At 38.6% G+C, this 16,628-nt stretch overlaps 1 protein-coding gene across 1 annotated transcript in view; it reads left to right on the forward strand.

Moving 5' to 3' along the window:
• The first annotated feature begins 529 nt into the window (after positions 1–529).
• Positions 530–16,628, forward strand: part of cdhr1a (cadherin-related family member 1a) — a 53,446-nt gene continuing 37,347 nt past the window's right edge. The window contains exons 1-11 of the mRNA XM_060924963.1: positions 530–554; positions 1,250–1,345; positions 5,005–5,150; positions 5,245–5,295; positions 5,385–5,474; positions 5,586–5,672; positions 6,269–6,388; positions 7,078–7,221; positions 8,079–8,157; positions 10,051–10,151; positions 10,326–10,529. Of these exons, the coding sequence (XP_060780946.1) occupies positions 530–554; positions 1,250–1,345; positions 5,005–5,150; positions 5,245–5,295; positions 5,385–5,474; positions 5,586–5,672; positions 6,269–6,388; positions 7,078–7,221; positions 8,079–8,157; positions 10,051–10,151; positions 10,326–10,529 (1,143 nt within the window). The remainder of the gene's footprint in view (positions 555–1,249; positions 1,346–5,004; positions 5,151–5,244; positions 5,296–5,384; positions 5,475–5,585; positions 5,673–6,268; positions 6,389–7,077; positions 7,222–8,078; positions 8,158–10,050; positions 10,152–10,325; positions 10,530–16,628) is intronic.

Here is a 16,628-nt window from a genome sequence, read left to right on the forward strand (position 1 = left end):
TTATGAGGGGAATGTTAAAAAAAAACTTACCTTGGCGCTCTGTGGTAATATGCGTTACTTAAATCTTACTTAAATATTCATATACAGCATAGGACAAAATCAACTCCCTCTAGTATGGAATAAAGTTAATTACTCTTTTTGACACTTCTGGAAAATGTGCCATTATGTTAGGTAATAGAAAATTGTGCTCATAATGATTATTGCAAGCCAAACAAATATGTCATTTTTTGTTATTTTGTTAGTTTTTTACATTTATGCTTTGGTCACTGATTTAGTCTAAATCTTTTTTTTCTACTGTTAGTTCAGTAAATTTTTAGATTTGAACTACAATTTGACCCCTGTATGTTTGAGAGTCTTCCACAGTGCATATTGTAGAGTCTGTGACTCATCAGTCTGATCAAGCATTTACACTTTCAGAATAAGGACACATATTTTGGTTAGCAATTTAGATATCAATGTATACATGTAGCTGTAAAATAATAGAATTAGTGTAAATATTGAAACAACTTAATGTGTCCTATGAGGTATGATGGAGCAGCTCAGAAGCCCCTGTGGTGTGTTAGTTGAGATAGAAAAGGGGGTTAAAAATGGCCCTGGTCTAAGACTCGTCATTGGATTAGCTTTAGCTCTCCACACTCCACAACATACACCTTCAAAGAGACACTGGTTTAGATCCAACCACTGCCACTTTTCGCAGACTGTTTCAGGGTTGTTTTAATGATGAATATTAACAAAAGGATACTTTCACCATTTATTTTATTTGTACAGTTCCATTTTGGTGAGTATTTAAACTTGAAATATCTCAAGCTGAAATAATATTTAAACTAATAATCTAGTGTTTATAAAGTCATCTTGGAAAAAAAATATTCCACTAATGCTGCTAATCCAGTGTGTATTTATGTCTTTTCTACATTTGCATTATCTGCACATCTGCATAAACAGTAGCAAGTGAGTATGTTTGGATGTGTGGACACTGAAAAATTGTGATGTTTTTATCTGCAGATTCAGAAATATAATAGGGAATAACTGCTTTACATGACATTGAATTTTTGAAGATATACAGTATAATAACTCAGTAGTTTCTGTGTCCAGTATCATTAAAACCAGGCAAATGAATAGTCAAAGGAGGAGTAGTGTATAAAACAGTAGCTTGCATTAAGATTCAATTACTCATTCAAAGCAACATTTATATGTTTACATGTACAGTATGTGACATATGAGAAATAATTTCTTGTTTGAATGTTCACAGCACAGACTGATTACGCACCATATTTCTATGACAATGGGCCTCATAGTAACAATGGTAATCTGGCATCGTTCAGTCTTTCAGAGGATACCCCAAAGGGTAAGAGAGCTACTCGATAACACTATGATATCAAATAGTGTTTAGCAGTATTTAGATTTGTCCTGGATAAAAGAGCATCACAAACTGAACAAACATGCTTACAACCTCACCTAAATACAATCCAAAATCAGAAAAATGTGGGATGGTATGTTGAAATTGAAATTAAAACAGAAAATAATGATTTGTGAATACTCTTTAACCTGTATTGCCCTCAAAACAATACAACAGCATGTTATTTGATGTTTTACCTTATAACATTTTTTTCAAAATCAACTCTTATTTCAATTTTGATTCTTGCAACACACTTCAGAAGAAGTTGAGACAGTGAACCATTCACCACTTAATAATATTTCAATTCCTTCTCACAACACTTGAAAGATGTTGAGGGAGTGAAGACACAAACTGATGAAGTGTTTCAGGTGTTATTTTGTCCCATTCTTCTTGCAAACAGGTCTTAAGTTGTGCAATGGTACGGGGTCATTGTCGTCGTCACAATTTTCATTTGAAAATTTGCCACACATTCTCTATTGGGGACAGAGGGGACAGGCAGCCTCTTCTTCCACAGCTATGTCTTTGTAATGTGTGCAGAATGTGGTTTTGCATTGTCTTGTTGAAATATCCCTGGAAAATATGTCATTTTATAGGCAGCATATGTTGCTTCAAAATCTAAATGTACTTTTCTGCATTAATGCTGCCATCACAGAAGTGTAAGTTACCTTTGTCAAGGGCACTGACACAACCCCATACCATGACAGACAATGGCATTTGGACTTCTCATCTCATTATCTCTAGCTGCTTTATCCTGTTCTACAGGGTCGCAAGCAAGCTGGAGCCTATCCCAGCTGACTACAGGCGAAAGGCAAGGTACACCCTGGACAAGTCGCCAGGTCATCACAGGGCTGACACATGGACACAGACAACCATTCACACTCACATTCACACCTATGGTCAATTTAGAGTCACCAGTTAACCTAACCTGCATGTCTTTGGACTGTGGGGGAAACCGGAGCACCCGGAGGAAACCCACGCGGACACAGGGAGAACATGCAAACTCCACACAGAAAGGTCCTCGTCAGCCATGGGGCTCGAACCCAGACCTTCTTGCTGTGAGGTGACAGCGCTAACCACTACACCACCGTGCCGCCCGCATTTGGACTTACTGCTGGTAACAGTCTGGATGGGCCTTTTTGTCTTTGGTTCAGAGCACACAGCATCAATTTCTTCCACAAAATACCTGGAAAAAAGACCTGATTCGTCTGACCACAATACATGTTTCCACTATGTGATGGTCCATCCCAGATGCCTCTGAGCCCAGAGAAGTGAACAGTACTTCTGGATACAGTTAACATAAGGCTTCCTTTTTGCTGGCAAGTTTTAACTGGCATTTGTGGATGTAAATCTGTATTGTAGTGCTTGACAAAGATTTGCCAAAGAAATCCTGAGCCTATGTGGTTACATCAACTACAGTGGTATACAAAAGTTTGGGCACCCCTGGTCAAAATTGCTGTTACTGTGAACAGTTAAGCAAGTTGAAGATGAAATGATCTCCAAAAGGCATAAAGTTAAAGATACCTGAGGGATTTTCACACATTCGTCCTTGCAAAAGGCTTCCAGTTCTACAAGTTTCTTGGGCTGTCTTGCATGCACTGCTCTTTTGAGATCTATCCACAGATTTTCAATTATGTTTAGGTCAGGGGACTGTGAGGGCCATGGCAAAACCTTTAGCTTGTGCCTCCTGAGGTATTCCATTGTAGATTTTGAGGTGTGTTTTGGATCATAGTCTTATTGTACGACCCATCCTCTTTTTAACTTCAACTTTTTTACAGATGGTGTGATGTTTGCTTCCAGAATTTGCTGGTATTTATTCAAATCCATGCTTCCCTCAACCAATGAAATGTGCCCTGTGCCACTGGCTGCAACACAACCCCAAAGCATGATCGATCCACACCCATGCTTCAGAGTTGGAGAGGTGTTCTTTTCCTGGAATTTGCCACCCTTTTTTCTCCAAACATACCTTTGCACATTGTGGCCAAAAAGTTCTATTTTGATTTCATCAGTCCACAGGACTTGTTTCCAAAATGCATCAGGCTTATTTAGATGTTCATTTGCAAACTTCAGACACGGAATTTTGTGGCTAGGATGCAGGAAAGGTTTTCTTCTGATGACTCTTCCATGAAGGTCATATTTGGTCAGGTGTTGCTGCATAGTAGAACAGTGCACCACCACTCCAGGGTCTGCTAAATCTTTCTGAAGGACTTTTGCAGTCAAACAGGGGTTTTTTATTTGTCTTTCTAGCAATCCAATCAGTTCTTTCAGAAAGTTTTCTTCATCTTCCAGACCTCACCTTGATCTCCACTGTTTCTGTTAACTGCCATTTCTTAATAAAATTACAATCTGAGGAAACAGTTACCTGAAAACACTTTGCTATGTTCTTGTAGCCTTCTCTTGCTTTGAGCGCATCAATTATTTTATTATTCAGAATGCGAGAGAGTTGCTTAGAGGAGCCCATGGCTGTTGATTTTAGGGACAAGTTTGAGGAGTCAGAGAATTTATACAGCTTTGAAATCTGCATTATCTGACCTTTCCTAATGAAGAATTTGAACAAGCCACAGCTCAATAAGCTAATTAAGGTCTGGAACCTTGATAAAAGTTACCTGAGAACTCAAATGTATTGGGGTGCCCAAACTTTTGCATGGTGTTCCTTTTCTTTTTTCACTCTCCAATTGTACAAAACAAAAATAATACACAAATCTTGCAGAAAACACTGAAAAGAAACGTGTCGTCTTTACCTTTATGCCTTTTGGTGATCAGTTCATCTTCTGCTCACTTAACTATTCACCATAACAGACATTTTCAGTAAGGGTGCCCAAACTTTTGCATGCCACTGTATATTAATGATGGTTCTTGATGCAGTGCCATCTGAGGCATCGGAGATCATGGGTGTTCAGCTTAGGCTTGCACCCTTGTCCTTTACACACTGAATTTCCTCCATATTCCATGAAATGTTGAATGATATTTTGCACTATAGAGAGCAAAATATCCAAATCCCTTCATATATTTCTTTCAAAGGAAAAATCCTACTTTGTTAACATGTAAGGATCTATCCCACTGAATGGTTTCTGTAGCCACTTCTTTTGAGTGTACTTCTTGGTTTTAATAACTTGCTTGTTTGCTGTACACAAACATGGCAATAAGTTCTTGTGTTAATGGACCAGACTCCACTTTTGGATCATTAATCCCTTCTGACTGAGAATGCCCTGCATGCATGGTTTTACGTTGGCTTCTGGCACATCCATACAGTTTTAAATACAATACCTACAATTAAAAACAATTTGTTTTATTGCATTTATTTAATTCCTGGGCTCCCATTTGTAACAGGGAGTGATGTTGCATCCCATTAATACACTTTACAATAGATTATTAGATTCTAATAGAATTGATGAACCAAAATAATTGGAGATCTTTTTTAATTGGCCCTGACTTCTTACAAGTATGAATAGGTGGGCCTTAAAGTAGAAAAGGTTGAGAACCTCTGATGTAGGCCATACATTACACATCATAAACCAATAGATCTTCAGGTAAAATGTAGAAATTTTTTATCATACTGTAGCAATATGTTTATTTTGAAATCAATACTGATCCTGTTTCCCATATTTTAGGAACACATATATATGTTTTGAATGGAACCGATCCAGAGGGACAGCCTGTAAGATATGGCCTACAGTTTAATCCAGGATCTAAAGAATATTTTCATGTTGATCCCATATCTGGAATAGTTACTCTGATAGAGGAACTTGACAGAGAGGTAGGCCACTGAGCCATACTAAATAAACTTTCATTTCTGGGCAAAGACACAGATATACTTAAAAAAAAAATAATTGATTTGATTACCCTTGCAGATACAGGATGAGATTGAGGTCCTTGTCAGTATCTCTGATGAGTTTAATAAAGTAGGTACACTTAAATCTATCATAAAATGTTTGCTGCTCTAAATGTGTAAAGTTGTTAACTAGTATGTTGTTAACTAATATGTTTAAAGGTAGTAGAAAACGTGAGGGTGTTTGTGATGGATGCAAATGATGAGGAGCCACAGTTTCAGAACCTGCCCTCCATTGTGGATGTGCCAGAGGTAAGGGTCATGACCTTTTACTGAAACAATAACAATAACAGTGTGGCTTATTTACATCTTAAACTAATTCACAATTGTTCATACACTCTCTCTCTCTCTGTGTCTGTACAGAGCACACCCTCTGGGACCAGTATATTTAAAGTGCAGACTGTGGATAGAGATACAGGCTCAGGAGGCTCTGTCACCTACTTTCTTCAAGTAAATCTTTCTGATCCTACAAGCTCGAGATTAGCACGCCGCTTATCTATGTGAATATGTGACTCTTAAACTAGACAAAAGTTTTTGAGATGAAGCTTTGGATATTTCTCTTCCCTGTAAAATATTTTAGTAGAAAATCATTGTAAAGATTGAGGACATGAAGGTTAATCCATTTGCAATAAAAATAATTCACTTCAAGCACATATGACCTAAAACTAAAATGTGCAGCAAAGTGCATACTACGCACTCGTACTCTTTGGGATTAGATTATAATCACATTTGTGTGAGCTTAGCTCTCAGCACTCTGGGAAGTGGCAGTGATTCATGATTGCACAAGACTGACATTTCAACTTCATCAGTTGGGGCACATGAGCTTTCAACCTTTAGGTGCACTGTATGGGCATCCAGATCCAATATACTGTAGAGAACCTTTCACTATTAAGAGCCCAGTGCTGACAGTAATAATGTGTTTTCAGCTTGCATAGTACTGTAATTAGAGCCCTAGAAACTCATACTGTACAAACCAATTTATATTCGGCTCTGTGTTGGATAGGCATTTAGGCTTTAATACCTCTGCCTTTTGTTCTAATATGTAGAGCACTGGTCAAAACACTAAGTTTGCTATTGACCGCCACAGTGGAGTATTAAGGATAAAAATGGGTGAGGTTCTCGACTATGAGAGAGTGAGGACACATTTTGTTACTGTGGTGGCAAAGGTGAGTGAGTCTTTACATTGTTTTTAATAAAATAAAAAATGAACAGGCTCCAGGGTGTTTCTTAAACTTGTGAAACAAGCAGTAAAAATAATCTTGATGTGTTTATTCTAGCCAGAATGCACCATCAAGCAGTACTGTCACTCACAAACTGAGTGGCTATGGGTTATAAAACCTCTGTGAGCTTTTTACTAAAATAAAAAAAGAAAAAAGTTTCCAACTATGTGTATAGGATATGTAGTATATTTTATTTTGTTTTATTCATCTGTTTGCTTGTTATAGAAGGTGGTAGTGTTGTCCAGTTTAGTGTGTTTGGGAGACTAAATATGTAAAATCAATTGATTATAATTTCATATCTAAGTGCTTTTTTTTTTTTTGGGGGGGGGGGGGGGGGGGGTGTTCTGTTGAATGTGATCCAAACAGGAATAATTAATTTTTTGCACAAGCATTTCATTGTGTGCTTGTTAAAGTATATAGCATTTGAAATGAGCAAAAAATAGCTTCAAATTTGAAAATTGTTTTTTCTTAGATCTGTAATCACTGCAAATGTGTGGATTTGCACTGTATGTACACTGATTGATTTTTGACAGTCTGTTTTCTTTAGCTTAACCAAGGCTACCAATAATTTTGTAATTGAAAAACATATTTTCAATATTCAAAACACTTAATATGATTACTCTCATCGCTTTAAGGATGGAGGCGGAAGTTATAATGGGAGGGAACAGGTGATGTCATCATCTGCTACCTTGACAATTAATGTAATTGACAGTCAGGACACTCCTCCCAGTTTTGTTGGTACACCATACTTTGGCTATGTCTATGAAGTTTCTTCACCTGTGAGTACTCATTTTTTCCATTCCTCATGGTAGTTTTAACTTCATCGAACATAATAATAATAATAATAATAATACCTATCTGCTATACAATAATGCAAATATTTACAAACAGAATTAAGTACTAAATAATCAAGGCAATGCTCTGGCACACATTCAGCAATCCAAAAATCACAGCAGCAAGTCATAAGATAATGAATTTCAAATTGTCAATGTTTAGAACTCATTTTTCACATTATCTGATGATGTTTAACAAAAAAAAAAAAACACCCTTGAGGAGTCCCTTGGCGGCACGGTGGTGTAGTGGTTAGCGCTGTCGCCTCACAGCAAGAAGGTCCTGGGTTCGAGCCCCGGGGCCGGCGAGGGCCTTTCTGTGTGGAGTTTGCATGTTCTCCCCGTGTCCGCGTGGGTTTCCTCCGGGTGCTCCGGTTTCCCCCACAGTCCAAAGACATGCAGGTTAGGTTAACTGGTGACTCTAAATTGACCGTAGGTGTGAATGTGAGTGTGAATGGTTGTCTGTGTCTATGTGTCAGCCCTGTGATGACCTGGCGACTTGTCCAGGGTGTACCCCGCCTTTCGCCCGTAGTCAGCTGGGATAGGCTCCAGCTTGCCTGCGACCCTGTAGAAGGATAAAGCGGCTAGAGATAATGAGAGATGAGAGAGAGAGGAGTCCCTTGTGGAAAAAGTTTATGTTCACTGTTATAGCAGTGAAAGATTCATTGATTTCTACTCTGCTGTGTATGAAATGACACAAGATACTGTTTGAGAACCTAATGAGTGCATTATGACTACTCTTTCACTATTTTTCAGTATGAAATGAAGTTTAGCAAGATAATATATGCAGTTTTTATTTTTTTCAGGGATCTGAAATAGTCACAGTTTTTGCCAAAGATGGAGATGTAGAAGCTCCTAATCCAATTGTTTATTCTATTGAAAGTGGTATGTATCAACTACTGTACATCAAGTTATTTAGGCTAATTAGATACCATTATACTGCGATAACCTGGTGACTTGTCCAGGGTGTACCCTGCCTCTCGCCCATAGTCAGCTGGGATAGGCTCCAGCTTGCCTGTGACCCTGTAGAACAGGATAAGCAGCTACAGATAATGGATGGATAGATGGAGATACAACCCCGATTCCAAAAAAGTTGGGACAAAGTACAAATTATAAATAAAAATGGAATGCAATGATGTGGAAGTTTCAAAATTCCATATTTTATTCAGAATAGAACATAGATGACATATCAAATGTTTAAACTGAGAAAATGTATCATTTAAAGAGAAAAATTAGGTGATTTTAAATTTCATGACAACAACACATCTCAAAAAAGTTGGGACAAGGCCATGTTTACCACTGTGAGACATCCCCTTTTCTCTTTACAACAGTCTGTAAACGTCTGGGGACTGAGGAGACAAGTTGCTCAAGTTTAGGGATAGATATGTTAAGCTATTCTTGTCTAATGTAGGATTCTAGTTGCTCAACTGTCTTAGGTCTTTTTTGTCGTATCTTCCGTTTTATGATGCGCCAAATGTTTACTATGGGTGAAAGATCTGGACTGCAGGCTGGCCAGTTCAGTACCCTGACCCTTCTTCTACGCAGCCATGATGCTGTAATTGATGCAGTATGTGGTTTGGCATTGTCATGTTGGAAAATGCAAGGTTTTCCCTGAAAGAGACGTCATCTGGATGGGAGCATATGTTGCTCTAGAACTTGGATATACCTTTCAGCATTGATGGTGTCTTTCCAGATGTGTAAGCTGCCCATGCCACATGCACTAATGCAACCCCATACCATCAGAGATGCAGGCTTCTGAACTGAGCGCTGATAACAACTTGGGTCGTCCTTCTCCTCTTTAGTCCGAATGACACGGCGTCCCTGATTTCCATAAAGCACTTCAAATTTTTATTTGTCTGACCACAGAACAGTTTTCCACTTTGCCACAGTCCATTTTAAATGAGCCTTGGCCCAGAGAAGACATCTGCGCTTCTGGATCATGTTTAGATACAGCTTCTTCTTTGAACTATAGAGTTTTAGCTGGCAACGGCGGATGGCACGGTGAATTGTGTTCACAGATAATGTTCTCTGGAAATATTCCTGAGCCCATTTTGTGATTTCCAATACAGAAGCATGCCTGTATGTGATGCAGTGCTGTCTAAGCGCCTGAAGATCACGAGCACCCAGTATGGTTTTCCGGCCTTGACCCTTACGCACAGAGATTCTTCCAGATTCTCTGAATCTTTTGATGATATTATGCACTGTAGATGATGATATGTTCAAACTCTTTGCAATTTTACACTGTCGAACTCCTTTCTGATATTGCTCCACTATTTGTCGGTGCAGAATTAGGGGGATTGGTGATCCTCTTCCCATCTTTACTTCTGAGAGCCGCTGCCACTCCAAGATGCTCTTTTTATACCCAGTCATGTTAATGACCTATTGCCAATTGACCTAATGAGTTGCAATTTGGTCCTCCAGCTGTTCCTTTTTTGTACCTTTAACTTTTCCAGCCTCTTATTGCCCCTGTCCCAACTTTTTTGAGATGTGTTGCTGTCATGAAATTTCAAATTAGCCAATATTTAGCATGAAATTTCAAAATGTCTCACTTTCGACATTTGATATATTGTCTATGTTCTATTGTGAATACAATATCAGTTTTTGAGATTTGTAAATTATTGCATTCCATTTTTATTTACAATTTGTACTTTGTCCCAACTTTTTTGGAATCGGGGTTGTACATTATGGCAAATATAATGGTATCTGCATCATTCACTTGTGGTTAGTTGAGTTTCCCATGTTATTACTGTGCAAAGTTTTGTGTGTTATGTTTTGTAGGAGCAGATGGTGTATTTGGCATCAACAAAACAAGTGGCTGCATCACTCTCCTAAAGTATCCAGATCAAATAAGAAAGGAAATATTTAATATCAAGGTCAAGGTCAGAATTTATTCAAATGGATCTTCACGTCAGTCTTTAGAATAAGCTCAGTGAAGCTGAATCACTATACAATCTAAGTCTAGTCTTTTCTTTCGATACTATTTTTATGTTTGGGGTTGTGATTCATTACACTGCAGGAATTTACTAAGCAGTGCTGATTTTGCTTATTCCCAGGCTTCAGAGGCGAATTCACAGGGAAATGTCATGGACTTTGCTATCACCACTGTAACTATTCAAGTAGTGGACCTGAACACCCACCCCCCTACATTTTATGGTGAGAATGGCCCACAGGACACCTTTGAGTTGGCCATGTATGAACATCCTCCAGAAGGAGAGATACTGAGGGGCTTGAGGATTACAGTCAATGACTCAGACCAGGTAAGCTTTTCATTCAGTCTTAGACATACAGTGGTGCTTGAAAGTTTGTGAACCCTTTAGAATTTTCTATATTTCTGCATAAATATGACCTAAAACATCATCAGATTTTCACACAAGTCCTAAAAGTAGGACTCATATTGGCTAATCTTAATGTTCATGAGTCCACCATCAGGAGAACACCGAACCACAATGGTGTGCATGTCAGGGTTGCAAGGAAAAAGCCACTGCTCTCCAAAAAGAACATTGCTGCTCGTCTGCAGTTTGCTAAAGATCACATGGACAAGCCAGAAGGCTATTGGAAAAATGTTTTGTGGAGGGATGAGATCAAAATAGAACTTTTTGGTTTAAATGAGAACTGTTATGTTTGAAGAAAGGAAAACACTGTATTCCAGCATAAGAACCTTATCCCATCTGTGAAACATGGTGGTGGTAGTATCATGGTTTGGTCCTGTTTTGCTGCATCTGGGCCAGGACGGCTTACCATCATTGATGGAGCAATGAATTCTGAATTATACCAGTGAATTCTAAAGGAAAATGTCAGGACATCTGTCCATGAACTGAATCTCAAGAGAAGGTGGGTCATGCGGCAAGACAACGACCCGAAGCACATAAGTCATTCTACCAAAGAATGGTTAAAGAAGAATAAAGTTAATGTTTTGGAATGGCCAAGTCAAAGTCCTGACCTCAATCCAATTGAAATGTTGTGGAAGGACCTGAAGCGAGCAGTTCATGTGAGGAAACCTGCCAACATCCCAGAGTTGAAGCTGTTCTGTACGGAGGAATGGGCTAAAACTCCTCCAAGCCGGTGTGCAGGACTGATCAACAGTTACCGGAAATGTTTAGTTGCGGTTATTGCTGCACAAGGGGGTCACACCAGATACTGAAAGCAAAGGTTCACATACTTTTGCCTCTCACAGATATGTAATATTAGATCATTTTCCTCAATAAATAAATGATCAAGTATAATATTTTTGTCTCCTTTCTTTAACTAGGTTCTCTTTATCTACTTTTAGGACTTGTGTGAAAATCTGATGATGTTTTAGGTCATATTTATGCAGAAATATAGAAAATTCTAAAGGGTTCACAAACTTTCAAGCACCACTGTATGCAAAGAAATGCTGAAAATCAAAGATGCCTTCAAAAGTAATGAAATTAAACATTTCTACATTTAAAAAATATAAAGAGCAATAAGCCACAATAAATGAAACAAAGTCAACATTCGGTGTGATGATTGTTTGTGTTTAAAAAATAGTCTCAGGTACAATTTGTGCAGTTTTATAAGGAAATTATTACTGATAATCTTCCAGACCCAGCCACACATCTTCTGGAGACTTTGTCGCACCTGCTTCTTTTTTTTTTTTTTTTTTTGCAGCAAAACCCAGCAGACTTCATTATGTTTTTGTCTGAAAAGTGGTCTCTTATATAATATGCTGCTTTGTTTATAGAATAGAATAGAATGCCTTTATTGTCACTATACACATGTACAATGAGATTAAAGCATCTCCAATAACAGTGCAAACAGCGTGTAGAGAGAGAGAGAGAGAGGAAGGGGGGAGAAAAAAGGGGGGTATAAGGTGCACAGTCTGAGGTGTATGTGTTGTGTTACACATTATGGAGTGAGGTATTGCACATATAAAGTATTGCACAGAGACAGTCACATTATAAATTATTGCACGAGAGAGTCACATTATAAGATAAAATATTACACATTATGAAGTACTGCAAGGTAAGGTGCATAGACTTGAGGTGTATGTGCTGTGTGTAAGGTGCACAGTCCTGAGGTGTATGTGCTGTGTGTAAGGTGCACAGTCCTGAGGTGTATGTGCTGTGTGTAAGGTGCACAGTCCTGAGGTGAATGTGTTGCGTTTCACATTATGGAGTGCGGTATTGCACATTATAAAAGTATTGCATAGAGAGTCATCTTATAATGTACTGCACATTATAAATTAGTAAAATATTAAAATAGTAAAATAAATAGACTATAACAGGGGTGTCCAAACTGATCCACAAAGGGCCGTGTGGCTGCAGGTTTTCATTCCAGCCATGCAGCAGCACACCTGACTTGGCTCATTCAATCAACTGAACTGTCTTCACACAGTCAAATACTTGCAGCCACACCCACCCTTGATTAAAGGGTGGGTGTGTCAGTTGATTGAATAAGCCAAATTAGGTGTGCTGCTGCATGGCTGGAATGAAAACCTGCAGCCACACGGCCCTTTATGGATCAGTTTGGACACCCCTGGACTATAAAGTCAGAGCATATCCGAGTTCAGGGCGGTTATGGTTTTTGGAAAGAAGCTGTTTTTTAATCGATTTGTCTTTGTCCTGATGCACCTGTAGCGCCTCCCTGAGGGCAACAGGTCGAACAGATCAAAGCCAGGGTGGGAGCTGCCCTTGATAATATTCTTAGCTCTGCTAAGGCAGTGGGAGGTGTAAATGTCCATCAGGGAGGGGAGAGGGCAGCCAATGATCTTCTGTGCTGCCTTAACTACCCTCTGGACCCTCTCCCTGTCTACAGCAGTGCAGCTGCCGTACCATACTGTAATACAGTACGTCAGAATGCTCTCGATGGATGAGCAGTAGAAGGTCAGCAGCAGGTTGGAGCTTAAGTTGTACTTCCTGAGGACTCTATTATGGACATAAAAACATTTTTTTTTCTGTAACATCTAATTTTGTGCTGGAAAACTAATGTTTGGAGATCATTATCAGCAGCCCAAAAATGGTCTGCATGGTTGAGTTGCAAGGAAAAAAAAAAAGAACAGTAGCAGTGCTAATGCCACAAAACAAATAATACTGGCTGGCATTTTTCATGGTATATCAGATATATTCCATTCAGCTAGCATGATATTGAATGTTGAAGATGAGTTCAATATCATGCTAACTGAATGGAATATAGCTGAATATCTGATATACCAAGAACCCCCCCCAGCTATTATTATTATTATTATTATCTCATCTCATCTCATTATCTCTAGCCGCTTTATCCTGTTCTACAGGGTCGCAGGCAAGCTGGAGCCTATCCCAGCTGACTACGGGCGAAAGGCGGGGTACACCCTGGACAAGTCGCCAGGTCATCACAGGGCATTATTATTATTATTATTATTATATACACATTCCTTTCAGGTGTTCAGCATGTCTTTCTCTTTCAAAATTCTCTCAAAATCTTCCATATTTAATGTAATACGGATTTAATGTAATCAAACCAAATGAATGGAACCCGCTAAAAGGGAATAGAATACATGTTTTATTCCATCGAAAAAGCATCCTGTATGTATAGTAATATATAATATTTTTACAATATACCAAACAGAGCATAGACAAGCCTCAAAACTTCTGAAAGAAAGTCAGCCTTTTTTTTCTGTCAAATCGACACCATGCAGCCCTTTTTTATTCACATACCTCCTTATTGTGCATCTTGAAATAAGCATACCAGGGTTTTTTTGTTTTGTTTTATTTTATCTTGTTTTTCTTTAAAACAAGAATATTTTTCAGCTGAAGTTGCTTGTGGTTTTTCTTTGCATCCTGACCAATTTTTCTGGCAGTTGTGGCTGAAATCTTTGTTGGTCTACCTGACTATGGCTTGAACCCCTAATTTTCCACTTCTTAATCAGAGTTTGAACACTACTGATTGGCATTTTCAAATGTTTGGATATCTTTTTATATCCGTTTCCTGGTTTATAAAGTTTAACAACCTTTTCTCACAGGTTTTTAACAGCTTTTTTGCTGTCCCCATGGCTCAGTATTAAAGGAGATACGCAGAACCATGGCTTCACTTTTTGTTTATAAATGCCTTGAGACCTCAAGAATGGCATAGGAATAGTTTTAAGCGTTAACAATAAATCTAATATAGTAATTTTTACGATTAAAATGATTCATATACTGTAGGTAGCGGTCTGAGTGAATGACCTTGACATCTATGATGTCACCGCAGGAAGGCTATTGGTCTCATCACCATTTCCGCTATACTAAAACACAGAGCTGACTGCAACTCTGATCTTCCATTTTGAGCTAATTTATCGCCATGCCACGTACTGTAGATGTGTTGCTGGCCGGTGCAGCAACATGACAGAAGCTGGATTTATGTTGCATTCATGGCCCAAGAATGTTCAAACTGCAAATACTTGAATGTGTTTTGTGAGGAGTTCACGGGCACATTGGGCACCTATGAAGTGGTCTCTCCTCTGCTCTGCACATTTTTCTGAAGACTCGTACAAGACCTCTGATCTGTTGAGGAGCATTGGCTATAAGCCTGTATTGAAAGAGGGTGCAGTACCAACAATTAAAGGAAAAGAAAACTACAAGAAAAGGAAAGTAAGTTCAGTTGCACCAGTTTTCCCGGAGTGTGAGCCGAGGGTTGTTGCTTAAACCCGGGACAGGACGGGACGGGACATATTATCACTTGGGCAGTGACCTCCTCGTGGTTGTTGCTAAAACTGGTGACATCCTGTCCTGGGTTTTAGTAATTGCCTGAGCCGAGCAGTAATGGCGGAGTACTCAATATGGAGAAAATGGAGAGTGAGTGGACCAGCCATCTAATTTCTCTGCTGGATATGCTTACCTCAGCAGCAATATCTTGCCCTTACGTGGAAGAGGCGAATGAATGGAGAATTGAACAAACAACTGAAAGTCAGATTGTTTCAAAACAATCAGCCACAAGATCAGCCTTCAAGAAGTGAGAACACAGACAGGTAAGCTGCGACTCTCATTTGGATAAAAACAACAAAAACAACACTCGTTGTTTACCTGCATTTAGATTAATACATGTAACTTGTATTGTGTGTTTAAGTTACCGGTATAAGATTATTTAATTTGCTTCAGAATGTGATTGTCTCAGTTCATCTGATTATTTAATTAGCCTTTTACGTTTTATCAGTGAAAATGCATGCATGTACATGTATGTTGCATAAGTTATAACACCTATCCTGTTTTAATGAGAGTCAACCCACAATCAGTGAAGTCAAATCAGTCTTAGTTGAGCAAGTCGGTAACGGTATTTCTTACTTTCACCATACATTTTTATTTATATGACTTTGGTCTATAGCTGTCAAAGGCCTCGGCCTTAAAACCAGTTCCTGCTGTGACGTCACGGACTCAGGGCTGGCTGGCTCAGCGGGGCAGCTTGAATGCCAACTTTGCGGTCGATTTTAACTCTCAAAAATATATATTTTTTATTCCCATTTATGCAGCATACAAGAGTCAAGGATGGAGATACTATCCACTCAGAAATTTATTTAAAAATAAAAGTTCTGCATATCTCCTTTAAGCAGTCAATGCAGGATTAAATGTGCAGGGGTCTTTCAAGAAAAAAAACACATTGGCTATTTATACACGGACACTAATTACAATCAAACAATTCACAGGTGGAGACACTTACCTTGAATAGCCATTTAAACCAGTGTGTGTCAACTTGTGTGGATATTTTCAGGCCAAACATTCAAGAGTACGTAAACGTTTGATCAGGGCAATTTGGGTGATTTCAGTTATCATTATGATTTAAAAAGGGTGCATGCAATTATGTGATAATAAATATTGCACAATTATACGATAATAAATAGCTTCACCTGACCACTATCCCAGTATCCATTAATCTAATACATCATTCATGGTTGTTTGGCAAGTGTGGTCTGTAACAATGACCCCGGTATTTTTTTTTATTATTGTTATGTCAGTGAAATGAAGATGAGCAAACAAGTACTTATGCCTTTTAATTTTTTTTGCTATATTTTGCAATATTTTTCCTTTTTCCTGCTTTTGCTTGTCCTATTGCAAATCTTATTATACAAGAAATGCTATAAATACAATATTATGAAATCAAGTTCATCTGAGTGAAAGCTGTCTCTAATTCTTTCTTCGTGACAACAAAAGTTAACATTCATATATAAAATTTAAAAATGCTGTATATACTTTGGTGATGCAGTGGTTAGCACCATCACCTCACAGCAAGAAGGTTCTAGGTTCAAGCCCGGTGGCCGACGCCAGCCTTTCTGTGTGGAGTTTGCATGTTCTCCCTGTGTCTGCATGGGTTTCCTCTAGGTGCTCCGGTTTCCCCCACAGTCCAAAGACATGCAGGTTAGGCTAATCAGTGACTCTAAATTGACC

The sequence above is a fragment of the Neoarius graeffei genome, chromosome 7 (assembly GCF_027579695.1).
Source record: "Neoarius graeffei isolate fNeoGra1 chromosome 7, fNeoGra1.pri, whole genome shotgun sequence".
NCBI classification, from domain to species: Eukaryota; Metazoa; Chordata; class Actinopteri; order Siluriformes; family Ariidae; genus Neoarius; species Neoarius graeffei.